This window comes from Balaenoptera musculus, chromosome 2, assembly GCF_009873245.2.
Source record: "Balaenoptera musculus isolate JJ_BM4_2016_0621 chromosome 2, mBalMus1.pri.v3, whole genome shotgun sequence".
Classification (NCBI taxonomy): domain Eukaryota; kingdom Metazoa; phylum Chordata; class Mammalia; order Artiodactyla; family Balaenopteridae; genus Balaenoptera; species Balaenoptera musculus.
In genome coordinates, this window is record NC_045786.1 from 139385694 (window position 1) to 139413012 (window position 27319).

A 27319-nucleotide genomic window follows, 5' to 3' on the forward strand; every position below is an offset into this window, starting at 1 on the left:
TAACATTTACATATTAGCATTTTTGTGTGTGTGCTTGCGTGCATGTGTATGTGTGTTTGTGATTAAGTGGATGAAAGTGAAAGGACAGTTTCCCTTGTGGAAAGAGTCACTGAAAGAAATTTCTCTTCCCCTGCTTGTGGCTAAAGTTGGTCTTCAGATGAAACCAGCTAAAGGAATTCACTAGTTCCCTCTCAGCAGGGCTTCCAGGGCCTGGCTATCTGTGAGTGGGGTTCAGGGTGGGAGGAGAGCTATTGGGGAGCCCCCTTTGGGGCTGCCTCAGGTCCCACCCCTAGGGACCGACTCAGAGCTGCAGGAAAGGTGCCTGAAGCTTCTTTCAGTTAGATGTTTCTGGTCAGGTGAGGCTTCAGGTAGCTTCTTGTCACTTCAGGATCCCGAGGAGTAGCCAGAGTCTCTTCCTCCCTACACGTAGAAAAGCCTTTGCCTCTGAGGTCTTTCATTTCCTAGGACTGACAAGCCCCTTGTCAAATGATAGGAGTGAGAAGACAAGGGAAAGGGTTGTTCTCCAGGGCTGGTTTTTTCTTTTCCCCACAATAAGGGGAAGGATTTCTTTGTGGCTTAATTCAGCTCTCTAGAAATACCGAGTCCTCCAGGGAAGTTTAACCCCTGGCTGACAGGTCTCCTGCAGTGCGGCATGTGTGACCACGCGAGAGACTGATAGGAAGTACCCCTGAGTCAGAGCGGATGCCATCTGCAATCTAACCACCCCCTCCTTGTCCTCTCTGCTTGCTCGCATTTTAACTTTCCCTTTGAGGTTTGTCATTCTTTTTTTTTTTTTTAATTTATTTTATTTTATTTTTTATTTTATTTTATTTTTGGCTGTGTTGGGTCTTCATTGCTGTGCGCGGGCTTTCTCTAGTTGCGGTGAGCGGGGGCTACTCTTTGTTGCGGTGCGCAGGCTTCTCATTGCGGTGGCTTCTCTTATTATGGAGCACGGGCTCTAGGGTGCGTGGGCTTCAGTAGTTGTGGCACGCGGGCTCAGTAGTTGTGGCTCGCGGGCTCTAGAGCGCAGGCTCAGTAGTTGTGGCGCACGGGCTTAGTTGCTCCACGGCATGTGGGATCTTCCTGGACCAGGGCTCGAACCCGTGTCCCCTGCGTTGGCAGGCGGATTCGTAACCACTGCGCCACCAGGGAAGGCCATGTCATTCTTTTTAATTGACAGGACACGTACCCAGGGAGAAGTCTCTTTTGGTTAGTCAGAAACTGACGTTACCATTCCTCTATTCTTTCTCTTGTTCATTCGACAGTAAATGTTGAGAGCCTGCTCTGTGCTGGGCCCAGGTGCTGAAGCTAGATGCAATCTCCCTTCACGGGGTTATAGGGTATGCAGTAGGCAGGCAGACCCAACAGCGAATTCCAGTCAATACCCGGTCCCTTTCCCCAGCATTACACTTAGGATCACAAAATTTTATTCACAAGAAACCTTTCATGCCGTCTTGCCCGACATTTTAAATGAGGTGGAAAGTGTTCTCTTTATTGGAACAGAGTATTTTCCCTTCTCTCCTCTGTGGCTTAGCATCCCAGGGTATTTGGCATATTCAAATTCCTCTGACTATTTTTCAGACTGAAAAGAACTGACCTGTAGAAAACCCTCTCTGACTTGATCCTTTCATAGTTAGAAGTCAGGAGTTCCCGCCTCCAAATTCTGTGCTTGCCCTCACCTGGATTGGGTTTCTCAGCCTCCTCTCACTTCTTGAGTGGGTCCCTGCCTGCCCTGTTAACGGTCTCCTGTGCCCTCCTGGTTTTTCTCGCCCATCACACCTATGCTGGCCACACTCAGCCTGCCCAGCCAGGGCCAGGCCACGCGGTGTGCTCTCTTCAGCTGTCCGCTGATCTCATTCCGTTCCCTCACACCTCTACCTTTCTGCTCTTCCCGTCTTACGAGCCCTAACCACAGCACCCATGTCGCTGCTTCTGCTAAAGGGTCCTAGCAAGATTGCCAAGAAAAGAAATCATACAACAGTGCCTTCTGAATGGCTTCATCAAAAGTTTATACTCCTCAGCTTCAGCTGGGCCTTCACTCCGGTGTATCATCCTTCATTCATGTTGTGTAGATTTCCTAACATATTCCCCACGATGGCCAACCCACACTCTCCCAGGTCTTGCCTCCTAATTCCTGAGAAAACTGAGGCCGTCCCCCGTTTCCTTGGTTTCCCTCTTCCCCACTTCAGAGTCCTCTGTTTGTCTAACTTCACACTCTCCCATTGTTTCTGTCTCTGAGAATGTAGACTCATTCATTATTTTCAGACTCACCCCTCCTCCTGATGCCCTCACCTGAATACACCTCCAGTGCTTAAAGCCCACCTGTCCCTGTGCTCATTGAGCCCTGAGCCCTGGACCTCCTTGAGAGAGAAATTGAGTCTGGCCGTCTCTTCTTTATGATCTGGAATCTGCTCTCCTCACTCCCTGAACTCTCTTGAGGGGCACCAGCCACTTTGTAGTTTGTCCTCTTTTTCCTCACTCTTACTGCACTGTTGGCCGCTGTTAAAAACCTCCGTGAGATTCTCTCCTACTGCTCGGCCTGTAAGGCGACACTGCCTTTGTCCTTCCTCTGCTTGTGTACTGCTCTTTCCTTCTCTCCTCTGGCTCCTGGTCCTCCAAGCCCTTAAAGATGGGTCTTCCCTCAGTTCTGCCTTCAAAGTTTTCTCTCTGCTCTGTCCTCTACTCCTGCAGCTTCACCTGTCACCTGCTTGCAGATAAATGATTCCCAGTTCGTCTGTGTCACCTGGATCCCTCTCCAGGGTCTCACATGTGTTTCCAGCGATGTGACTGACATCCCCACCTGAATACACTTCCAGCGCTTTAAAGTCCACCTGTCCACAGTCAGCTTGTCTTGGGCACCGTGCTAGGTGGAGCCCTCAGAACCCTAAGTTCTTCCCACCTGGTTGACTCTTAACAGCATCTTGCCCTGTCTTCCCACCTCATCTCTCTCCCCACTTAGTGCTTTCATCAGTACAGTTTGTAAACACATATTGAATACCTACTGCGGTCAGATAATTTTTCTAAAGCACAATTCTGGTCATTTTTTCTCAACTGAAAACCCTCAGGGTTTTCCTTTGCCTATTTTTTTAAATTGAGGTATAACTGACATAACATTATATTCATTTCAGGTGTGCAACATAATGACTCAATATTTGTATATATTGCAAAATGGTCACCACAGTAAGTCCAGTTAACATTCAGCACCATATATAGTTATAAATTCTTTTTCTTGTGTTGAGCACTTTTGAGATCCACTCTTCTAGCTACTTTTAAATATGCAGTATAGTATTATTAAATATATCACTGTGCTGTACATTACATTTTCATGACTTATTTATTTTATAACTGGAGGTTTGTACCTTTTGACCCCCTTCACCCATTTCACTGCCCTCCCCCTCCACTTCTCACTTCAGGCAACCGCCAATCTGTTTTCTGTATCCACAAGCTCAGGGCTTTTGTTTGTTTTTTGTTTTTTTTGGTGGAAGCCCTAGAGTACCACATATGAGTGAGATCGTGCAGTATTTATCTTTTTCTATCTGACTTATTTCACGTAGCATAACGTCCTCAAGTTCCATCCATGTTGTCGCAAATTCCCTTTGCGTATTAAATTGAGTTAAATTCCTCAGCTGGCATCCCAGATCCCTATAAAAAGGGCCTCAGCTGCCTTCTTGACCATTCCTCTTTCATTCCTAATAGCCAGGCCAAATCCCTGACCTGCACTCCCCCTGCACGCTTTATACCTGTCTGCATGATATAGTAGCCGTTAGCCACTTGCACCTGTTTAAACGTAAATTAATTAAAATTAAATAGTTTAAAATTCAGTTGCTCAGTCACACTAGCCACATTTCAAGGGCTCAGTACGCACATGTGGCTCGTGGCTACCTATTGGACAGCACAGACAAAGACACTTCCATCATCCCTGGAAGTTCTCTTGGACGGCCCTGGTCGGTTCCTTTTGTTTTTGTTCCTTCTGGCTAAACTGTCGTCCCACCAACTCCTCACCTCCTCTGCCTGTTAAAATATTCTCCTTCTTCCAAGTCCCCACCTCAAATTCCACCTGTTCACACAACCTTCCCTGATCGTTCTTTTCTGAATGAGATGCCCTCCCCCAAACCCTTTAGAGCCTCTAGTATTTTATCTGTTTTCCCTTTATGAAACCTCCCCAGTTTTCCTCATATTGTAGCCGCTTATGTCCTTATCTCATTTCCAGTACTGAATTAGAAGACTTTTTGAAGTAAAGACTACTTCTGGGCACAGTACAGTGGGAGTTCAATAAACAATTGTTGAATTGAATACCTAGGAAAGAGAGTGGTTCTTCTTTCATTTCATTTCTGGAATCAGCAAGCACAGTGAATGTCTTAAATTCTGTACTTTTTTCTTTCCTTCCGTAATCACACAGACCCCTTCTGTAAGACCCAGCGAGAGGTGCAGCCCCTGTCCTCTGCCTGCCTGTGCAGGTGGCCGTGGTCGGCACAGTCCATCTTAGAGCCCGTGTTGCTGACATCAGGGCCGAGGAGAGCGACTGGCTGTAGAATACAGACATGATCCTCAGGCCAGGGCTGTGGGTCAGCACGTGGGAGGTGGAATTTCGGGGAGGGACTACTAGACGGATGAGTGAGGGGCAGGCAGGGTACAAACCACAGACTTCAGAGAAGTGACCCCAGAAGAAATGACCAGAACGACAGAGGCTAACCAAATCAGGGAAGTGGTGAGACTCAGATTTAAATTGCTTACAGGATGGGGAGCCGCAAGGTATCTGTTCTCAGCTAGACCCTGGAGGAACTTTCTGGGTAGTTTGTTACTGCCTAAGTGTGCTCACGGTGGCATTTCTAGCCCAAAGCTACCAGCCACGAAGGAGAGTTTGTTTTTAACATTTTATTTATTTACTTATTTTTTGGCTGCACGAATTTTTTTTTTTAACATTGTATTTATTTATTTATTGGCTGCGCCGTGTGTTCGTTGCGGCACGCAGGATCGTCGTTGAGGCATGCAGGATCTTTCGTTGCAGCGCACGGGCTCTTTGTTGCCATGCACGGGCTTTTCTCTAGTTGTGGCCAGTGGGGTCCAGAGCGCATGGGCTCCGCAGCTGGCAGCACGCAGGCTCTCTCTCATTGAGGCGCGCGAGCTCAGTAGTTGTGGCGCACGTGCTTAGTTGCCCCGCGGCATGTGGGATCCTAGCTCCCCGACCAGGGCTCGAACCCGTGTCCCCTGTATTGGAAGGCGGATTCTTTACCACTGCGCCACCAGGGAAGCCCCGCTCCAAACATTTGCCAGCGCCATTTCCAGACACATTAGGGACGTTCAGAGGCTGGCCTCCTTTCTCTGGTTTAGCCGCCCTGGGGAGCTAAAGAAGTTGCTGTTTTCTACTCATTGACTGGGGGGGGGATGACCAGAAGGTGTGAGTGAGTGTGTGCGTGTGCATACCCGTGTTCTGTAGTGGGGGAAGCCGAGGCTGTTAGAGTAGGTTTACAAAGCTCTTTATCGTTCCAGGCTTATTTTGCAGAGGGAGAAACACTTCCATTACCTGAAGAGAGGCCTCCGACAGCTGACAGATGCCTATGAGGTAAACACCTTGCCCAGGAGCTTTCTCTGTCAAATTATCAGTCAGATCTTTCTCCTTTTTTACTGTTTGGATGTAAAAAAATATACAAATCAATTTTCACTGCAAAAAAAAAAAAAGACACTATGGGCTTGCCCTGTCGCAGATTCACTCACCATCCCGTGTGGCTCTAGCGGGAACCGGGTCCGCAGCAGCTCTGCCCCACAGAGCCGGGACTCCTACTTCTGAAAGGACAGAACCCGATCTCTATAGTCTCGTCCTCCCTCAGAGCTAGTGGAGGCCCCAGATGGGGTGGGGCTTTCACCCCCATCGTGGCTGAGGGGGGTTCACGTGGTGTTCTTCTAGACACCCCTTGACTGCTAAAAGGTGGTCTAGATACCTGTTCATCCCCACCCCTTGGCCCTGTAAGCTGATCTAATTTCTCTACTGGCCAAAGGACCAGTATATAAGTCCAGAGAGTAGTCCTGCGGTTTAACACTGTAAAAATGCCCAAACGTGGAGTGGATTTTAAATCAGTATACCTTAGAGCCCTAGGGGTCCGCGGAGGGGCTCAGGGGAGGGCAGCGGAGGTGGAGGGGAGGGGTGTTGGGAATAGGGGCTGAGTAGCAGCCAGAGGGTAAATGTGAACCAGAGGCCGCCAGTTTCCCTGCCCCACTTTACATAGAGCAGCTCTGCTTTTAATTTGCTTTTATTTGGGGGTTCTACGTTTGATTATTTACAGCAGGAATTTGGGCCTATAGACCCAAGCGGGTAGCATAAACGAGAGGTGCGGGCTTGGTTGGGGGAGGGTGCGCGGGGTGGAACTGAGGCAAAGCAGAGGACCCGTGCTTTTACTCTGTTCCTGCCAGTTGCTGCCAAACAGCAGTTGCAGACCCAGGGTTGCCGGATCTCTTCTGGTTTTTTCAAATGAAGCCAGAAATTCAGATTTCTCTGTGGATCTCTCAACATGTAAATGTTACAACCAATTCTAATGAAACAAACAAAACACTACAGGGAACAAGCAGGACACATCCTTGGGTTATGTTTGGCCTGTGGACTTGCAGTATTCAATCCTCAATGATTAGGGTCCAGGCAACCCTGATACAATTAATACCATGACAGCTAACAATTCACTGAAGAGTGCGCTAAAAGCTTGCTGTTCCTTGTCTCATTTAATCCTCACAGCTACTCCAGGGGGTAGGTAAGTCTTTATTTCTTTATAGATAAGGGAATAGGCATAGCAAGATTAAGTATTTGCTCAAAGGCACATAGCTAGTGAGAGGAGGAGCTGGCACTGAAACCCACAGCACTGTCTTCTGTCACCACACCAGCTGCCCCCAGGTGGGGAGCTAGCACATTTACGTGCACATGTATGAAGAGGGCAGTTTGGGCCAATGGAAGGAGCACTGGACTGAGAGTCTAGAAACCGGCGGTCTTGTCTTATCTCTGACGTTTACTGTCTGTAATCTGGAAAAAGTTCATCTCTCTGGATCTCATTTATACACTTTGGATTCGTAAAACTGGGGCAGTAATACTGCCTGCCCGCCTAGCCTTGAATGCTTGAATATTTACGGCTTGAGTTAGGATCAAGACCTGCTCACATGTCACCTTTGGAAACCTTTCCCAGCTCCCCAGGCAGAGGTAGTCAGTTTCTTCCACGTGCCCATTATAGCGTTTATCCAGGTATATGTATGCATTTGTTTTGTTCTGCCTTGTTCCAGAAAGACACTTGTACTTACATGTCTGTCTAATTGCCCTCTTCCTCTACAGAAAACCACACACATCCTAAACAAAGTATCTTAAGAGTAGGAACTGAATTTTACTCATTACTGTGCCCCCAGAGCTTGGCTTGAGGAGATACTTACTGAATGAGTTACTCCAGGAAATCCCTTCCTGAGGTTGTGTATCTTCTTGGGTCTGCACTGAGAAAATAGTAGCACTTAACTTTCTGGCGTGTGAGAAGTCCTCTGCTCGGCTTCTTTGGATGCCTGTCAGGGAAGGACCCATTGGGTTCAGGTTAAACTCCTTTGTCCCATTGTCCTTTTCTCACATGTGGTCATTTCAGCTCCTGGCTAAGGCCACCAGGCAAAGTGTCCTTCATTCACTGATTGTTCATAGGTTGTCCTCCTCCTCCTTGCCAGGCTGCCAGGAGGGAGACAGATGTCTCCCTTTTCACACTGAACAGTTGGAGACCCTGCTGCCTTTTCAGCAGGGTCTTGGAATGATTCTGAATAAGGGTGTGTTTTCTGCCCTGTTCCTTTTGCAGTGTCTGGATGCCAGCCGCCCATGGCTCTGCTACTGGATCCTGCACAGCTTGGAACTCCTAGATGAGCCCATTCCCCAGATGGTGGCGACAGAGTGAGTCTGGCTTTGGGGAACCTGGGGTGTTCTCCGAAATTGTATTTTGACTTTGGGGTTCTTTTTGTTTTGTTTCTGTTTTATTTATTTTGAATGAAAAACACAGAGCACTACAAAGAAACCGTTGCCCTTCTCTTGACCTCCAGTAACTTCCTGAAACTCTTCCACTTCAGAAGCCCATTGTATGCTCATGGGTAGAATAAGACTTTGAACTCCCAAGAGAAGGATTCTGTTTCTTCTGTGGCCTTTTCTTTTGGCTCTTGCTCTGGTCTTTGAGAAAAGTCTTCATCATCAACTCTGGAGAAATATGATTTTGCCAGAAAGTACAGTATGCATTTGAATAGCTTCTGTGGGGAAACACGTGGCAACCCAATGGACAGAAATGCCTTTGCTTTCCGTAAATACCTCCATAGAAGTCCCTCCTCACCAATGCCTGGGGGGGACAGTATGGCTCTTGATGGCAGTGGATGTGTTACCGTCTTGGTGTACAAATGTCATGACATCATTTTCCTAAGCTTCTGATTTATGGTTAAAGATCTAAGCAACTAGGATTCTTCCCAAAGTGCTGGTGCAGATGGTGTCCTCAGTGTGGCTTCTCATCCTTAGACGCTCATCATAGTTTGTATTTTAAAGACGAAACCGAACATCACTCTAGTCTGAGGGGTACCTGAGGTAGCGGAGGGCCGCCAGGAATTGGATCTAATGCTCCAGTTCTCACTGAGAGAGATCGCGTCCCCTCAGCAGCACCTCGACCTCGTCTCTCCCGCTGCTGCTCTGGAGGGAGAGAGTCGGTGGGAGGCCCCTGAGCCAGGTTCCTCTGCCCGGAGCACCCAGGGGCAGCTGTGCGGGGATGCGTGGAGGCCAGCACATACCCCTCCCTGGCGCAGTCCCCCTGCCTGGGTCACACTGGCAGGTCAGAAGAACAGAGCCGCACATTGTCTCATTCATTCCGTCTTAACAATAACCTCTCATTCTTGCCTTCCTGGGCAGGGTGTCTTGTGATGGATGTGGATAGGGAAGATAATAAAGAATTAGGCCATTAACCCTTGTGATGTGTACGATGCTTTCAGAGGGAGAGGAAAAATATGCATTGTCTTCCACATCACAGAGCTGCTGCAAGCCTAGTTGCTTCTAGCTCTGGATGTAGAGTTGGACACAGTTTCTGCAGTAACAGGAATTTAATTGTCAAAATAAAGGCCTGTGTGTTTTTGAAATACCAGTTGGGGGTTGTGGATTGTTTGGGAAGTTTCCCCCCGTCCTCCACATACACAATCAGGATGCACGCTGGGGGAATGGGAATGGGAAAGTCATATGTGAGAGGAGACAAAAGACATGGGAGGATTTTGTGAGTGAAGTGCAGATACCCCCTAAAGGAGCAGTGGTTTGGAGCAGGAAGGATGCCCCCTAGAGGTGGACGTAGACCGGTCTGAAGTGGGAAGATGGTGATAAGGGGCTTCCTGACGTGGAAAAACTCGGGTCAGCATCGATTTTGAGTTTTGTCTAGGTTGTATACTTGGTGTTTTATATGTAAGGCTTTTCTGAGGGAATAAGTGTCAGAGCAACTTTTGTGGCAACATCAGATAGGAAGAGAGGACCCCCTTAGAGGTCTTTTCACACTGAACGATTGGAGACAACCTAAATATCAACAGTTGGGAATGCTGTAAGTGTAAAGTTTAGGTAAAGTACCTATGTCATGATACATACAATGAAATACTATGCAGCCACGTAAAAATTTAAAAGTTAACAGGTGTTAAATAGACTTATTGTGGTGATCATTTTCCAGTATATACAAATGTCAAATCATAATGTTGTTAAATCATCTGAACCTAATATAATGTTACATGTCAATTATACCTCAATTAAAAATTTATATATATATATAAATGTGTATATTTGTATATAAAAATGTATGTATTTATGTAGAAAGATATTTAAATGGAAAAAGGTAAAGATTCATTTTTTATAGATTAAAAATAAAGTTGGTTCTATGCATAGAAAAAAACAAGGATATATACACACATGGTAGTAGTTATTTGTGCGGATGGTGGGGTTGAAGGTGATTTTTTTCTTTTCTTTTTTAAGCTGATTTGCATTTTCTAAAATTTCTACAATGAAACTATTGTTTTGTAATTAAAAGCATGTTTTAAAACTAAAAAGCTGATTTGTCCTGATTGCAAGAACCACTTGATAGTTAATGACCGAAATTTTCTGTTTCACAGCCAACTTAAAAGCTTTACCTATGGTTCTTCTGAGCATTGATTTAACAGACTTTTAAAGAATTACTTATACTTCCCAATAATGTACTTTGTTCTGTGCCTAGCAGGCAGTTAATTCTAGGTGCAGATAATATTTGTAATGAACAGAGCCTAGTAGCTCTGGCTTATAAGGGAATAAACTCTTTTTAGTAAGAAACAGAGAAATCTTAATGACTTCTATAAAAATATGGGGATTTTTTTTTTTTTAAAAGACTACCTGATTTTGGATATTGCCTTTTTATTTATTTTGCACAGGGAAAAGAAATGCTTTGAAAATGTGATTAGGTTTTTTTTTTTTGTTTCCTTCTTCTTTATGCAAATATTAAGGTGACCTAGAGGTTGAGTTTAGATCTGGAGTTTAATTATTTTTCTGCTGTCCTCTCTTGCCCCTCCCCAGCCTAGTGTGCAACACACTCACTCACACACACACACACCCTCGCAAGTTTCTCTCTCTTTCCTATTTTGTTCACTGTTGTACTTCTGTTTGTTCTGGGAACAATATGACAAGCTGAGTTCCCTCTAGTGGACAAAACCACTTTTGTCAGCTACTGTGATTGCTGACCAAAGCCAGCAAGGCCAGGCTTTTACTGCTGGTATCAGACCTTTCAAGACTAATATATTCATAGGGAGGAATTTAGTGTGCCTCTCTTAAGAGATTGTATCCACAAATTTATACATGTGTTTACCTAAAGTAAATTAATATTTTGGAACCAGACTAAGTGAATTTGCTTAGTTAATGATTTTGGAACTAAAGGAAGCATCTTTTAATGAGAATCCCATGCGTTGTTATTGAACGCTACGTTAATGAAACACACAGAGTAAAATGAAAACCACAGGGAAACTACTGTACTGTTAGATCTTTTAGCTTCTGTAAGATCTGAAAAGTATCTTTAACTTAAAAATTGTTTTAGGACTTTTCCACTTGTAAAGTTTTTCTAAAGATTAAATTTAAATTTTCATGTGTCAGTGTTTTATTATTTCCCTTTCGAAAGGTTATTAGTTGCTTGTCCCCTGGATAGCTCCTGAAATATCTTTCCTTTTAAATTTAATTTGTTTCCTTATCTTTCAGTGAAGATACCTTACGTGGTCATTTGTCTTCTGGGCGTTTTTTTGGCCAGGTGCTGCTGGCATCTAGTAGGTGGAGGTCGGGGAAGCTGTGAAATATCCTCCCCAGGACAGTCCCCACAACCAAGAATTATCCAGTCCAGAATGTCACTAGTGCCACAGTGGAGAAACCCTGCTCTAAAATAACCAACTTCAGACTTGACCGCACTTCCAAAACAGCAGCACACCAGGCATCGCCAGCTCTTGATGAAATCAGATAACCTGCCGTCCTCCCCAGGGCGACACTGGCCTCCTGGAATCAACAGGAGAGACTGCCTGTCTTTCCCCTGTTCATTGCTCTCCTCTGCCAGGGAAGGAGTTTTCCTCTCCCTTGTATCAGCTGAAGCTGTCTTACAGTATGAAAATCGGAAGACTTAGCATAGATGTCTTAGCCCGATGTCAACTCATCCATCCTGCATTCGCATCTGCTCCTAAGTCATCTGCTCAAGGATGACTGTGCCTATTTCCAAAGCTATCATCTTTCTAACTTATTCTAGGCCTTAAGTCTATCTGTGGTAACCTGTCTGGTGCTGAAGTTTTTCTTAAATCTAACCTAAATTCTTCTTGCTGCAGATTAGCTTCAATTTTTGTTTCTTTACTAGAAAGTTTGCATAATTACCCTCTGTATGCTTGAGGTATTTTGCTGAGTAGCTTCCGCACTGTGGTTTTCTCTAATGGTAAGCCTTTTAATCACTTTTATACTTAGCCATTTTTACAACTCTATTCTGAAATTCCTTTGAGTTGGAAAATGGAGGCTTGAGCCAGATATAGTTTTGACCAATACTGTGTTTATGATGCTTTGAAAAAGCATTTTCTTTATTGTTTACAAGTCATGGACCCTAACCTCTGGTCCTTTTTCTGCTATGTTCCTAGTTATTTCTCATATTTATATGCTTTATTGATCCCCCTACTCCTGCCATCTCTAAGTATATCACTTGCTACTTACACCTGTTTCGTTTGTTTTATTCTTATTGGCTTCTGATTTGTTTTATATTATTCTGGACTTTCTCTCCTTGGAGGGTTTCCCTGCTCGTTATGTATTATTTGCTTATATACTATGCATGCTTTTGAGTCCTCCATCCACACTGGTGACAGTGATGTCCAGAATCAACCACTTTAAGGCAGTCCTCAACCATCCCCTGAAAGTCCAAGTAAACCATCGATAATCTTGCTTTGAACTTAATCCTCTGACAGGTTTTACACACTTTTTAATAGTTGGATGATAAAGCAGTGGTGTCCAATAGAACTTAACAAGGTAATGGAAATGTTCTATAATTTATTGCAGCCACTAGCCACATGTAGCTATTGAGCAGTTGCAATGTGGCTTGTTGACCGAGGAGCTTAATTTTAAATTTAATTAATTTAAATTGAAATTTTAAAAGCCTCATGTGGCTAGTGGCTACCTATTGGACAGTGCAGATATATCACATTGCTACCCAAAATGTGGTCCCCAGACCAGCAGCATTACCATCACCTGGGAGCTTGCTAGAAATGCAGAATCTCGGGTCCCTTTAGTTCTACTGAATTAGATCTGCAGTTTGACAAGATCCTCAGGTGACTTCCACGCACACTCGAGTTTGAGAAGCACTGATACTTGGCTGTACATTGGAGTCACATGGGGAATTTTTAAAACTCTTGCCACTTGGGCCCACCCTCAGCGACTCTGATTTAATTCGTATTAGGTGTGGCCTGGGCGTGGGATTTTTTTTTTTTTTTTAAACATCCCCAAAGTGATTCTAATTATACAGCAAAGACTTGTGGTATTCAAACTTCGTGTGTATCCACATCACCTGGGAATTTGGTAAAAATACAGAGGCCCAGCTCTTTCCTGCTTCAGCAAGTCTGGGTCTGTGTTCTTTACTAGCCCTCCAGTGATTCTGATCTACACATTTGGGGTTTTTAATCCCTGATCTGGAAGATAGTTTCCCACTTTGCTGGAAATCGTCATGTAAGCGAGAATGAAATGCCTTTGCTGACTTGAAAGAAAATTGATCTACTAGATCTTTCAGTCATATGACTAAATGAGTGATTTATGCATACTTGTTTTTCACAAAGTGTGCCACTCTTGGTGTTTGCTCAGTGTTTCCCACATGTGATTTTTAAAATTAGTTAGTGAATTTCTGGTCTCTAAGACAAGTTTTTCTTTCCCTTTGGATCGTTAGAAGTATCATTCACATTTGGCTTTTCAGAATTGCTAGGAGTTCTGTTCACGACAGCTGGTAGCTTCACTGTCAGTTTGCCAGGTCCTTAAGGTACAAGTTGGAAAGACTCTGGATCAGAATGTTCTATAGTACGGAAGTGTCTCAGACTCAAGAAGAGCCCAACCCCTGTTCCCCACATAGCCCTCAGTCAGTCAGATGCAGCCTGTCAGCTGGGGGCAGTTGGTGTGGAGGGGTGATTTAATGGTGTCTCTGGTACATTCAGATCCCGGCCCATTCCAGACTTTAGGCTACAGGGTCAGGAGTATTGCATTTGCCATAATTCTGTCATGGGAGCTGGGGAAGGGAATGGATAGCTAGATGACTCTTTTCCGTTTTCTTTTTTAAAATGTGCTGTTAAGTTTTATGTCAACCAAAAAACTTTATTTTTGTGATCAGAAAACTTTTTGTATGCTAATGCAGCCAACTTTTGTTAGACCATGAGTTTACTAGCTATTTGTTTCTGGGAAATAGGATAAGAATTGATGAAGGTTTGGGAAACATGTTAGTAAAAAACTCATTTTTCTCTGCAAAAATTAATTGCTATTAAAAACATGTCACAGAACTGTCTTCCTTCTCTGATTATCAACTTCAGTTTCAATCCTTGTGTTTCCTACAGTAAAATTGTGGGTGGAACATGAAGTGAGTGTGGATTGCTTTTAACCTGTGATGATTTCAGGGCTTTACTAGGAAGTCAGCAGCATTTTCTATGGCTGTCCCTGCCCAGATAATGGCAGGTCTGAAATCAAAAGTCATCAAATATGACGTGGGAGAGGCGCAATCAACTTGTGTCTTAGTGGAGATTAAGTAGACTCTGTGCGATCTCTCTGGCAGCAGTAGATAAGAAAAAATGAGACAAAAGAGCCCAGGAAAAGAAGGCTGTCTGAGCACTAGAAGGACACAGATTTGCAGCTGGTTCTCTTGACTGAGGACTTGTCCTAGTAGGAAGCTGTGATCCTGCTACGTTGTGCGGAAACAGCTTGAGAACCAGGACTCTCCGGGGGCACCCCTTTCCGATAAACTTTAGAGGACCTTAGACAAAGAGGGGCTCTCTTGGTTTCACTTAAAGCAAGAAGATAACTTCTGGGCAGACTGATGCCATGCTTGGAAGCAAGGGCTTGGAGGCCAACCCTCAATAAACAGTTTCCCTCAGTGAAGGAGCTGGAGCCTCTGTGAGAAACTCTCCAAAAGCCTACAGCCTGGGATGCATTCCTGTGATAGGAGTCAGCAGTGCTTAAGTTTGCCACAGTGAGCTGAGCAAGCAGAAGCCCACCTCTTTCTTATTCTCCTAACCATGGAGGCAGACTCCATTGGAAGCTTGTTTCTTGTCGGTGAGCGGAGTAAAAATCAGTAGCCCACTGGGGCTTACACGGCAATGGGAGTCAGAAGGCACCTCTTTAAATATTCCTGGTAGGCCTAGGTGATGGCTCTAGACCAGCAATTGAGTATGACCACGATTTAGGCAAAATCCAAAGCCTGGGAGATACCCTAGAGGCAAGGAGAATGGGCTGGTTCCGTAGATCCAGGGTGGCAAATTGAGAGAAAAGTATGGGAAAGATTGGGTCAAGAAGTATGAGACTTACTCCCAGTTCTAAGAAAGGCTGTGTGTTTCTGCCCGGCCTTATGTTCCTTGCTTCACGACTAGGCAAATGCTTAAATACAAAACTCAGAAAGGAGGGCACACAAAGCTGATGATAGAGAATCAGGCTATCATTAGAGAATTAGGCCCTTTACAGGTGTTAACTGTATTCAGTATATATTCACTAGGTGGGGAGGGGAGGTTTCTTCCCTTTTGAAGAGGGCGGAGGCTTGGAAAGGCATGGACTGGTGGAATTCGGTGTTTTGAAATTAATGCTGTCTGACCTTGTCTTTCCCTTTGGCTGTGTACCTAGCGTGTGTCAGTTCCTGGAGCTGTGTCAAAGCCCAGAAGGTGGCTTTGGAGGGGGCCCTGGCCAGTACCCACACCTTGCGCCCACGTACGCAGCAGTCAACGCGCTGTGCATCATTGGCACCGAAGAGGCCTATGATGTCATTAACAGGTACAGTCAAAGCCGGCAGGGCTGGACACCCAGCTGGGCTCCCGCCTGCTGACAGTTCACCGACCATCGCCATCTCCTGCCTCTCTCCTGTTCGTTTCTCAGAGAGAAGCTTCTCCAGTATTTGTACTCGCTGAAGCAACCCGATGGCTCTTTTCTCATGCATGTTGGAGGTGAGGTGGACGTGAGGTGAGTGGGGTTTTTCTCAGGCTGCTGCGTCAGCAGATTCTCGGGTTTATCTGCCATCAGAGATGCCAAGCCTGGGGAACAACACAGGGAAGCTGCTGCCTTGTCTCACCGAATGACATGCAGAGTAAAGTGTCAGTGACACAGTTCATAATCACCGCAAATACGATACAGATGTCCTCAGGGGTCACTGTCACTTGACTTCTTTTATGTAAACGCCAAAATATAAGTAACACAGAAACATAATCAAATGCTTTGTTTTAAAAGTGAAAAATACATTTGTTTGGTATGAAAGGATATACTGTAAGATGTAACTGTATAGTGTAATATAATCTTTCATCTCTCTGACATGGGAATGGGAGATATTTTCTGAATGAATGTGATGAAATCATGAGAATGTTTAACAACTGTGTGAGAATTGCTTTGGGTGGTGCAGAAACCCTTAGGGGCCAGTAAGGTGTATGAAAAACAGTTGCATGAACTGATTGGAACCAGCTGGCTCAAAATGATCATTTTTCTCAAGAATCACAAGTACCGGGGGCTTCCCTGGTGGCGCAGTGGTTAAGAATCCGCCTGCCAATGCAGGGCACACGGGTTCAAGCCCTGGTCTGGGAAGATCCCACATGCCGCGGAGCAGCTAAGCCCGTGAGCCATAACTACTGAGCCTGCGCGTCTGGAGCCTGTGCTCCACAACAAGAGAGGCCGCGATAGTGAGAGGCCCGCGCACCGCAATGAAGAGGGGCCCCCGCTCGCCGCAACTAGAGAAAGCCCTCGCACAGAAACGAAGACCCAACACAGCCAAAAAATAAATTAATTAATTTAAAAAAAAAAAAAAAAAAAAGAATCACAAGTACCTAGCAAGTAGTTTACTCACCTGGCAGGAGGTTGCCTATGAAGCATATAGGGAAGTTACTGAATTAGTCATTACTCAAAGGCAGTGGTTCATTGAGATTTTATACCAGATTATTATTCTTTGGTCTGATAAATACATTTTTTATGAGGTTTCTATATCAAAGCCATCTTATTGCCTATTTGTAAATGTATTTTCCTCTACACAAGTTGATTAATATTCTGGCTTAACTATTGGTTTGAAAGTATAAGGGAAGAAAAAAACATGAAAGTTGTGGGGCACAAACACGTTGCAGATAAAAGTAGGTAACCAGGCTGCAAAGACCTTCAGTGAAGGATATTCTTCTGTCTGTAACCTGTCTGTTCAAACCATAAAAGTAGACTAGGTATCTGGAAACCTAGGTACCTGGAGAACTGTCTCTCTACTCACAACACTTCTGACATGAAATGTCGGGGTGTTTTTTCCTCATATTAAACAGTTCCGACCCTAACTACCCAGAGTTAGCACAGACATCACAGGTTAAGGGCTCAGTCCCACGAGACTGCCCCCATCTCAGACAGTGGTCACAAGCAGTGGGTTCCCAAGTTACCCACACTTCTGCCTGACTTGGCTACAAATCAGGGGTTCCTACGACCCCCTCCTCATTTCAATAATTTGCTAGGAGAGCTCAGAGTACTCAGGAGAATTTTTTACTGTTTAACTAGTTTATTATAAAGTATGTCATAAAGGATACAGATGAACAGCCACATGAAGGGGTATATAGGGTGAGGGCTGGAAACGTCCAAGCGTAGGGACTTATGTCCCCGTGACGTTGGGATGTGCCGCCCTCCCAGCAGGCACAGGGGTGCGTCCACAACCCAGAAGCTCCCCAGATTCCTTCACCTAGGGTTTTTATGGAGGCTCCACTATGTAGGCATGATTGATGAACTCATCGACCATTGGCGATTAACTCAGTCTTCTGGGGAGTGGGCCTGAAAGTTCCAACCCTCGAATTCCATGGTTGGTGCCTCTGGCAACCAGCCCTCATCCTCCAGGAGTCACCTCATTAGCATAAACTCAGGTGTGGTCGAAGGGCACATGTTATGAATAACAAGACTCTCCTATCGCCCATCAGTCAGGAAATTCCACGGGTTTTATGAGCTCTGTGCTGAGGAGAAGACCAAATACATATTTCTTCTTATATCACAATATCCCGGTATCTGTTGTTAAAAGATAAATGGAGGCCTATTAACAATTCTATGAATTTATTTGAGCAAAAATTGATTTGAATGAGGCAGCATCCCATCTAGCAGATAGAAAGGAGCCCTGAGGAGCTGTACAAAATGAGAAACTCTTATGGGCAGAAGGGAGCAGGGACAAGGAAGTTAAACCAGACAAAAAAGCGGGTTGGCTACGTCCACCAGGCAGATCACCTCACTGGTGCTGATCAGGTGAGTCCTGATTGACAGGTTTAAGATTCCATTTCTGGGAGGGCAGAAACCATAATGAAGTCACGGTTTGGCAATGTGGAGTTTAGCATAAGGGACTCCCTTTTGGGCCTGTGGTCTTGTTTTTACACTGTGTATGCCAGTGAAGCCAATGTAACTATTGAGGAAAAGCAGTATTGTGTTGACATCTTAAGAAAAAAGTTAAAAAATGTTTTCCCCCTCTTGGTCTCTACATTTTCATCCTGTTCTACAGGTACTCCAAATTTAGCTTTTTAAAGTTTCCTGAGATTGTAGGTGAAAGCAAACAAACCCTGGCAAGATTGCTTTGGCATTTTATCACATACCTTTTTCAGATATGATTACTCTCTAACTTATTCGTTCTGGCGCCGGTTTCCTTCTGTTTTCTTTCTTTTTTCTATAAGAGGTGTCCATTGAATTCTGGAGTTCAAAGAGACCCAATAATTGTTTTTTTGTTTTTTTACTCACAAATAACCTGTGTATGTTTATTTTTTATTTATTTATTTTTCTTATTAGTTATCCATTTTATACAGATCAATGTATACATGTCAATCACAATTGCCCAATTCATCACACCACCACCACGACCACCCCCGCCGCTTTCCCCCCTTGGTGTCCATAACATTTGTTCTCTACATATGTGTCTCAATTTCTGCTCTGCAAACTGGTTCATCTGTACCATTTTCTAGGTTCCACATATATGCGTTAATATACAATATTTGTTTTTCTCTTTCTGACTTACTTCACTCTGTATGACAGTCTCTAGATCCATCCACGTCTCTACAAATGACCCAATTTTGTTCCTTTTTATGGCTGAGTAATATTCCATTCTATATATGTACCACATCTTCTTTATCCATTCGTCTGTTGATGGGCATTTAGGTTGCTTCCATGTCCTGGCTATTGTAAATAGTGCTGCAATGAACATTCGGGTGCATGTGTCTTTTTTTTTTTTTTTTAATAAATAAATAAATACATTTATTTATTTATTTTTGGCTGTGTTGGGTCTTCGTTGCTGTGTGTGGGCTTTCTCTAGTTGCAGTGAGCGGGGCTGCTCTTCGTTGGTGAGCAGGGGCTACTCTTAGTTGCTGTGCACGGGCTTCTCATTGTCATGGCTTCTCTTGTTGCAGAGCACGGGCTCTAGGCGTGCAGGCTTCAGTGGTAGTGGCACGTGGGCTCAGTAGTTGTGGCTTGCGGGCTCTAGAGCTCAGGCTCAGTAGTTGTGGTGCACGGGCTTAGTTGCTCCGTGGCATGTGGGACCTTCCCGGACCAGGGCTCGAACCCGTTGTCCCCTGCATTGGCAGGCGGATTCTTAACCACTGTGCCACCAGGGAAGCCTGCATGTGTCTTTTTGAGTTATGGTTTCTCTGGGTATATGCCCAGTAGTGGGATTGCTGGGTCATATGGTAATTCTATTTTTAGTTCTTTAAGGAACCTCCTACTGTTCTCCACAGTGGCTGTATCAATTTACATTCCCACCAACAGTGCAAAAGGGTTCCCTTTTCTCCACACCCTCTCCAGCATTTGTTGTTTGTAGATTTTCTGATGATGCCCATTCTAACTGGTGTGAGGTGATACCTCACTGTAGTTTTGATTTGCATTTCTCTAATAATTAGTGATGTTGAGCAGCTTTTCATGTGCTTCTTGGCCATCTGTATGTCTTCATTGGAGAAATTTCTATTTGGGTCTTCTGCCCATTTTGGATTGGGTTGTTTGTTTTTTAATATTGAGCTGCATGAGCTGTTTATATATTTTGGAGATTAATCCTTTGTCCGATGATTCATTTGCAAATATTTCCTCCCATTCTGAGGGTTGTCTTTCCGTCTTGTTTATGGTTTCCTTTGCTGTGCAAAAGCTTTTAGGTTTCATTAGGTCCCATTTGTTTATTTTGTATTTATTTCATTACTCTAGGAGGTGAATCAAAAAATATTTTGCTGTGATTTATGTCAAAGAGTATTCTTCCTGTGTTTTCCTCTAAGAGTTTTATAGTGCCTGGTCTTACATTTAGGTCTCTAATCCATTTTGGGTTTATTTTTGTGTATGATGTTAGGGAGTGTTCTAATTTCATTCCTTTACATGTAGCTGTCCCGTTTTCCCAGCACCACTTATTGAAGAGACTGTCTTTTCTCCATTGTATATCCTTGTCTCCTTTGTCATAGATTAGTTGACCATAGGTGCGTGGGTTTATCTCTGGGCTTTCTATCCTGTTCCATTGATCTATATTTCTGTTTTTGTGCCAGTACCATGTTGTGTTGATTACTGTAGCTTTGTAGTATAGTCTGAAGTCAGGGAGTCTGATTCCTCCAGCTCCATTTTTTTCCCTCAAGACTGCTTTGGCTATTCGGAGTCTTTTGTGTCTCCATACAAATTTTAAGATTTTTTGTTCTAGTTCCGTAAAAAATGCCATTGGTAATTTGATAGGGATTGCATTGAATCTGTAGATTGCTTTGGGTAGTATAGTCATTTTCACAATATTGATTCTTCCAATCCAAGAACATGGTATATCTCTCCAGCTGTTGGTATCATCTTTAATTTCTTTCATCAGTGTCTTATAGTTTTCTGCATATAGGTCTTTTGTCTCCCTAGGTAGGTTTATTCCTAGGTATTTTCTTTTTTGTTGCAATGGTAAATGGGAGTGTTTCCTTAATTTCTCTTTCAGATTTTTCATCATTAGTGTATAGGAATGCAAGAGATTCTGTGCATTAATTTTGTATCCTGCAACTTTACCAAATCATTGATTAGCTCTAGTAGTTTTCTGGTGGCATCTTTAGGATTCTCTATGTATAGTATCATGTCATCTGCAAACAGTGACAGTTTTACTTCTTCTTTTCCAATTTGTATTCCTTTTATTTCTTTTTTCTTCTCTAATTGCCATGACTAGGACTTCCAAAACTATGTTGAATAATAGTGGTGAGATTGGACATCCTTGTCTTGTTCCTGATCTTAAGGAAATGCTTTCAGTTTTTCACCATTGAGAATGATGTTTGCTGTGGGTTTGTCATATATGGCCTTTATTATGTTGAAGTAGGTTCCCTCTATGCTCACTTTCTGGAGAGTTTTTTTCATAAATGGGTGTTGAATTTTGTCAGAAACTTTCTGCATCTATTGAGATGATCATATGGTTTTTATTCTTCAATTTGTTAATATGGTGTATCACATTGATTGATTTGCGTATATTGAAGAATCCTTGCATCTCTGGGATGAATCCCACTTGATCATGGTGTATGATCCTTTTAATGTGTTGTTGGATTCTGTTTGCTAGTATTTTGTGAGGATTTTTGCGTCTGTATTCATCAGTGATTATTGGTCTGTAATTTTCTTTTTTTGTAGTATCTTTTTCTGGTTTGGTAATCAGGGTGTTGGTGGCCTCATAGAATGAGTTTGGGAGTTTTCCTTCCTCTGCAATTTTTGGAAGAGTTTGAGAAGGATGGGTGTTAGCCTCTTCTCTAAATGTTTGATAGAATTCACCTGTGAAGCCATCTGGTCCTGGACTTTTGTTTGTTGGGAATGATTTTTAATCACAGTTTCAATTTCATGTACTTGTGATTGGTCTGTTCATATTTTGTATTTCTTCCTGGTTCAGTCTTGGAAGGTTATACCTTTCTAAGAATTTGTCCATTTCTTCCAGGTTGTCGTTTTATTGGCATAGATTTGCTCTGTAGTAGTCTCTTAAGTGCTTTGTATTCTGCAGTGTCTGTTGTAACTTCTCCTTTTCATTTCTGATTTTATTGATTTGAGTCCTCTCCCTCTTTTTCTTGATGAGTCTGGCTAATGGTTTATCAATTTTGTTTATCTTCTCAAAGAACCAGCTTTTAGTTTTATTGATCTTTGCTATTGGTTTCTTTGTTTCTTTTTCATTTATTTCTGATCTGATCTTTATGATTTCTTTCCTTCTGCTAACTTTGTGTTTTGTTTGTTCTTCTTTCTCTAGTTCCTTTAGTTGTAAGGTTAGATTGTTTATTTGAGATTTTTCTTGTTTCTTGAGGTAGGCTTGTATAGCTATAAACTTCCCTCTTAGAACTGCTTTTGCTGCATCCCATAGGTTTTGGATTGTCGTGTTTTCATTGTCATTTGTCTCTAGGTATTTTTTGATTTCCTCTTTGATTTCTCTAGTGATCTCTTGGTTATTTAATAACATACTGTTTAGCTTCCATGAGTTTGTGTTTTTTATGTTTTTTTCCCTGTAATTGATTTCTAATCTCATAGCATTGTGGTTAGAAAAGATGCTTGATATGATTTCAGTTTTCTTAAATTTACTGAGGCCTTGATTTGTGACCCAAGATGTGATCTATCCTGGAGAATGTTCTGTGCGCACTTGAGAAGAAAGTGTAATCTGCTGTTTTTGGATGGAATGTCCTATAAATATCAATTAAATCTATCTGGTCTATTGTGTCATTTAAAGCTTGTGTTTCCTTATTAATTTTCTGTTTGGATGATCTGTCCATTGGTGTAAGTGAGGTGTTTAAAGTCCCCCACAATTACTGTCTGTTGTCAATTTCCTCTTTTATAGCTGTTAGCAGTTGCGTTATGTATTGAGGTGCTCCTATGTTGGGTGCATATATATTTATAATTGTTATATCTTCTTCTTGGATTGATCCCTTGATCATTACGTAGTGTCCTTCCTTGTCTCTTGTAACATTCTTTATTTTAAAGTTTATTTTATCTGATACGAGTATTGCTACTCCAGCTTTCTTTTGATTTCCATTGGCATGGAATATCTTTTTCCATCCCTTACTTTCAGTCTGTATGTGTCCCTATGTCTGAAGTGGGTCTCTTGTAGACAGCATATATATGGGTCTTGTTTTTGTATCCATTCAGCAAGCCTGTGTCTTTTGGTTGGAGCATTTAATCCATTCACATTTAAGGTAATTATTGATATGTATGTTCCTATGACCATTTTCTTAATTGTTTTGGGTTTGTTTTTGTAGGTCCTTTTCTTCTCTTGTGTTTCCCACTTAGAGAAGTTCCTTCAGCATTTGTTGTAGAGCTGGTTTGGTGGTGCTGAATTCTCTTAGCTTTTGCTTGTCTGTAAAGCTTTTGATTTCTCCATCGAATCTGAATGAGATCCTTGCCAGGTAGAGTAATCTTGGTTGTAGGTTCTTCCCTTTCATCACTTTAAGTATATCATGCCACTCCCTTCTGGCTTGTAGAGTTACTGCTGAGAAATCAGCTGTTAACCTTATGGGAGTTCCCTTGTATGTTATTGTCATTTTTCCCTTGCTACTCTCAATAATTTTTCTTTGTCTTTAATTTTTGCCACTTTGATTACTATGTGTCTTGGCGTGTTTCTTCTTGGGTTTATCCTGTATGGGAGTCTCTGCACTTCCTGGACTTGGGTGGCTATTTCCTTTCCCATGTTAGGGAAGTTTTCGACTATAATCTCTTCAGATATTTTCTCTGGTCCTTTCTCTCTCTCTTCTCCTTCTGGGGCCCCTATAATGTGAATGTTGTTACGTTTAATGTTGTCCCAGAGGTCTCTTAGGCTGTCTTCATTTCTTTTCATTCTTTTTTCTTTATTCTGTTCTGCAGCAGTGAATTCCACCATTCTGTCTTCCAGGTCACTTATCCATTCTTCTGCCTCAGTTATTCTGCTATTGATTCCTTCTAGTGTAGTTTTCATTTCAGTTATTGTATTGTTCATCTCTGTTTTTTTGTTCTTTTTCTTCTAGATCGTTGTTAAACAGTTCTTGCATCTTCTCGATCTTTGCCTCCGTTCTTTTTCCGAGGTCCTGGATCATCTTCACTATCATTATTCCGAATTATTTTTCTGGAAGATTGCCTATCTCCATTTCATTTAGTTGTTTTCTGGGGTTTTATCTTGTTCCTTCATCTGGTACATAGCCCTCTGCCTTTTCATCTTGTCTATCTTTCTCTCCTTCTGTTTTCTTATTTGTATCTGCTAGACAAATGCTAGGAAGCCCCTCCAATAAAATAGGTTTGTTTCACTGAAGAGCACTGTAGCCATATTCCTCTACCCGAGCTCCTCTGGTAATGTTCTGCCATTCGAGCCATGCTTTTCATTTACAGAGGATTAAAGATGTGAATGATGGATGAAACCTAGCAGGTCTCATGCAGTTTCCCTGCTTTGCGTGGTTTCTAGTGCCCCAGTTCCATCACTTTTCACTTTGTCTTCCTTTAATTGTCTTTGCCTGGAAGCATCAGCCGTTACTCGTGAGTGCTGTTGAGTGGATTTGACCTCAAGAGAAGCAGCAGTTGATGGGGACAGTTTGGCATCTGGAGGCTAGCTTGTCTCATTCTGGGTTAGGCAGAACTGGTCTCTTGATCTTTCAGGTCTGTCACAACTCCTTCCAGTTTCTGATATGAGCTTATTCAGGCATTCACAGCTCCTGTGGACTGCCACTAATCCAGTTGGAATGAACTCATAGCAAGCACCATTTTTTTCTCAGTTCTTAAGAAAGGAACAGTTATGTACTCCTGACCTCCTAATCTAGGTTATATAACCGGGAGCATTCTGGGCGGGTAGGGGGAGATAGGGACCCAGCATTTGCAAAAGTTTTGGCGACAGAGCATAGAGTGTGTTCAGGAAAGGAGAAGTTCAGTGTTGCTAAAGTGCAGAGGCCTGGTGGGCAGGGGGAGAAATGAAGCTGGACGGCCAGGTTGGGAATAGCCAGCGGGGCCCCGAAGTCTCCTTGAGAAGGCTGGAGTTTATTTTAAGGGTAGTGGGAAGCCACTGACAAGTTTTAAGTAGGGAGTGACACAATCTGGTTTGTATTTTATTAGAAGTTCTGGGCTTCCCTGGTGGCGCAGTGGTTAAGAATCCGCCTGCCAATGCAGGGGACACGGGTTTGAGCCCTGATCCGGGAAGATCCCACATGCCACGGAGCAACTAAGCCCGTGTGCCACAACTACTGAGCCTGCACTCTAGAGCCTGCGAGCCACAACTACTGAGCCCGTGTGCTGCAACTACTGAAGCCTGCACGCCTAGAGCCTGTGCTCCGCAACAAGAGAAGCCACCACAATGAGAAGCCCACCACCGCAACAAAGATAACCCTGCTCGCCGCAACAAGAGAAAGCCTGCGTGCAGCAGCAACGACCCAACGCAGCCAAAAATAAAATAATAAAATAAAATAAATAAATTTAAAAAAAAAAAAAAAAAAAAAAAAAAAAGTTCTGCAGTTGCAGTGAATAGACTGTAGTGTTTTAGTGAAATCCTCTGGTTTCAGGGCTAGAGGGAGACGACCCAGGTTAATGGTGACTTGGATTTGGGTAACAGCAGAGAGGATGGAGGTAGTGGACAGATCTGAGAGATGTGACGTCTGGATAGAGGGAGAGAGGAAGAAGATGCTCGAAAAAGTGTGTTTTTGTTCGCTCCCATCCCCGTTCAGTGTGAGATCTGGCAGCAGGTCTCAGGTCTTCCATTTATGAGGCGACCGCATGTATTCGCCGCCTCCCTACCTCAGAGGTTATGTTCGGATTCAAGAGCAATACCTTTTGAAAACCCTTTGAGAGGCTTGAGACCTGAGAGCAGTCAGGTCAGACTTTCGAAGTTCGCTTACGGTAGATAGTAACATTTGGCAGAAAAGACCCTTCATGCTTCTGATGCCCGCTGGTATAACTCAGCCTCTGCTGTGCCTTTGGCCGGCTGAGCAGGCTGATAAAAATGCTGGGAGGAGAATAATGCCTGTGGCTCACTGGAAAGCCTCAGTGCACTTGGCTTAGTGTTATGTCCATATTGAACAATACGGAAGCTGGACCCTTCTCTCTCCTCCCTTTATATTCTTAGGAGCCCTTAGAAAAAGGATCTGTAACAGAATTAGAACAAACTGGTTTTGTCTGCAACATAAAACAGAGCTGAGATGTTGGATGTTTGAAAAGACCTGGAAGGGAAGAAAAGCAGTTTGTAGACGTGTTCCTAATGAGGGATCAGCTGAAATAAAAGGTGTCCTGAGAAGAATTAGGGCTGGCAGGATGGAATGACAAATTATTCCAAATCATTTAGGATAACATGGGGGGAAAAGAAAAAAGACATGTTCTTTCTTTTCTCTTTAAAGAGTGTGTGTGTGTGTGTGTGTGTGTGTGTGTGTGTGTGTGTGTGTGTACTGGTGGGATGCTTGAAATCAAACCCTTTTCTTTGCTCTAGAAGCCTAAGGAATGGATCTGAGTGGGCTCATATTCTGGTCCCTCTTGCCTGGTCTAAGCAGCCAGTGTGGTCTGGCGGCCTGCTTTGGAGTTGTGTCTATTTGGAAAAGATACAGTTAACCTTTAACTTGTCCATGCCGTAAACAGACAAGTCCTGGATCTAAAAACAGTACTGACAACTGAATGAGCATGTCAGAAATACCTGAATGACAGCATGGAATTTTGGGAGCCATTGTAGGTCTTTGAAAGAAGAGCTGAATTCACTGTCAACAGGAATTGTTATGGCTGTTATTTCGTCTGGTGTAGATTTGACCATGTGGAGGTAGGGAGAATAGAATGTCATGTTCTTTCACTGAGGCTGTGCCATGAGCAACTCTATCGAAATAGAATGTCAGAGCTCCTGGTTGGAGACCCAGGAGGACTGACAGTGGGCTTAGAGTGAGGACAGGCAGAGATTGCAGCTTACGAGGCAGAGAGCAATCCATCCAAAAAGTTCAGTGAGCCTTGTTCAAGCTCCTCCTTAAAGCTTAACACTTTCCCCTCTATTTCTGTCCTTCCAGAAGTGCATACTGTGCCGCCTCGGTAGCTTCTCTGACCAACATCATCACTCCAGACCTGTTTGAGGGCACTGCTGAATGGATCGCAAGGTGAGAGAAGCTGGGATTTGTCCTGCCTCTTAGACAGCAGGCGGTCAAGACTTCTGAAAAATAAAGTGCAGAAGGACCAGAGAAGGGAATATAAAATTACAAGAGATGTCTGGGTTGAAAGATTGTGCATTTCAAAAATACTTTAAAAGTTTTCTTTTTTTTTTTTTTTTTTTTTTATAAATTTATTTATTTATTTTTGGCTGTGTTGGGTCTTTGTTGCTGCTTGCGGGCTTTCTCTAGTTGCGGTGAGCGGGGGCTACTCTTGGTTGTGGTGTGCGGGCTTCTCATTGCAGTGGCTTCTCTTGCAGAGCACGAGCTCTAGGCATGCGGGCTTCAGTAGTTGTGGCACACGGGCTCAGTAGTTGTGGCTCACAAGCTCTAGAGTGCAGGCTCAGTAGTTGTGGCGCACGGGCTTAGTTGCTCCGCGGCATGTGGGATCTTCCCGGACCAGGGCACGAACCTGTGTCCCCTGCATTGGCAGGCGGATTCTTAACCACTGCGCCACCAGGGAAGCCCTAAAAGTTTTCTTTTTTTCCAAACTTTCTTTAATGTGATTGGCAAGGATCAAAACCTTGGGTAATCAGTATTGGTCAGAGCCTAA

General features: G+C 43.5%; 1 protein-coding gene across 5 annotated transcripts in view; it reads left to right on the plus strand.

The window, feature by feature from the left end:
- FNTB (farnesyltransferase, CAAX box, beta) overlaps window positions 1-27319 on the plus strand; it is a 76056-nt gene that overhangs the window by 26413 nt on the left and 22324 nt on the right. For all 5 annotated transcript variants that reach the window (XR_005018784.1, XR_005018785.1, XR_005018786.1 and 2 more), the window contains exons 3-7: window positions 5491-5563; window positions 7806-7897; window positions 15347-15493; window positions 15596-15679; window positions 26632-26718. Coding sequence is in view for 2 of the 5 variants with exons in the window: in XM_036843758.1 (XP_036699653.1) it covers window positions 5491-5563; window positions 7806-7897; window positions 15347-15493; window positions 15596-15679; window positions 26632-26718 (483 nt within the window). In the remaining 3 variants the exon portion in view is untranslated. The remainder of the gene's footprint in view (window positions 1-5490; window positions 5564-7805; window positions 7898-15346; window positions 15494-15595; window positions 15680-26631; window positions 26719-27319) is intronic.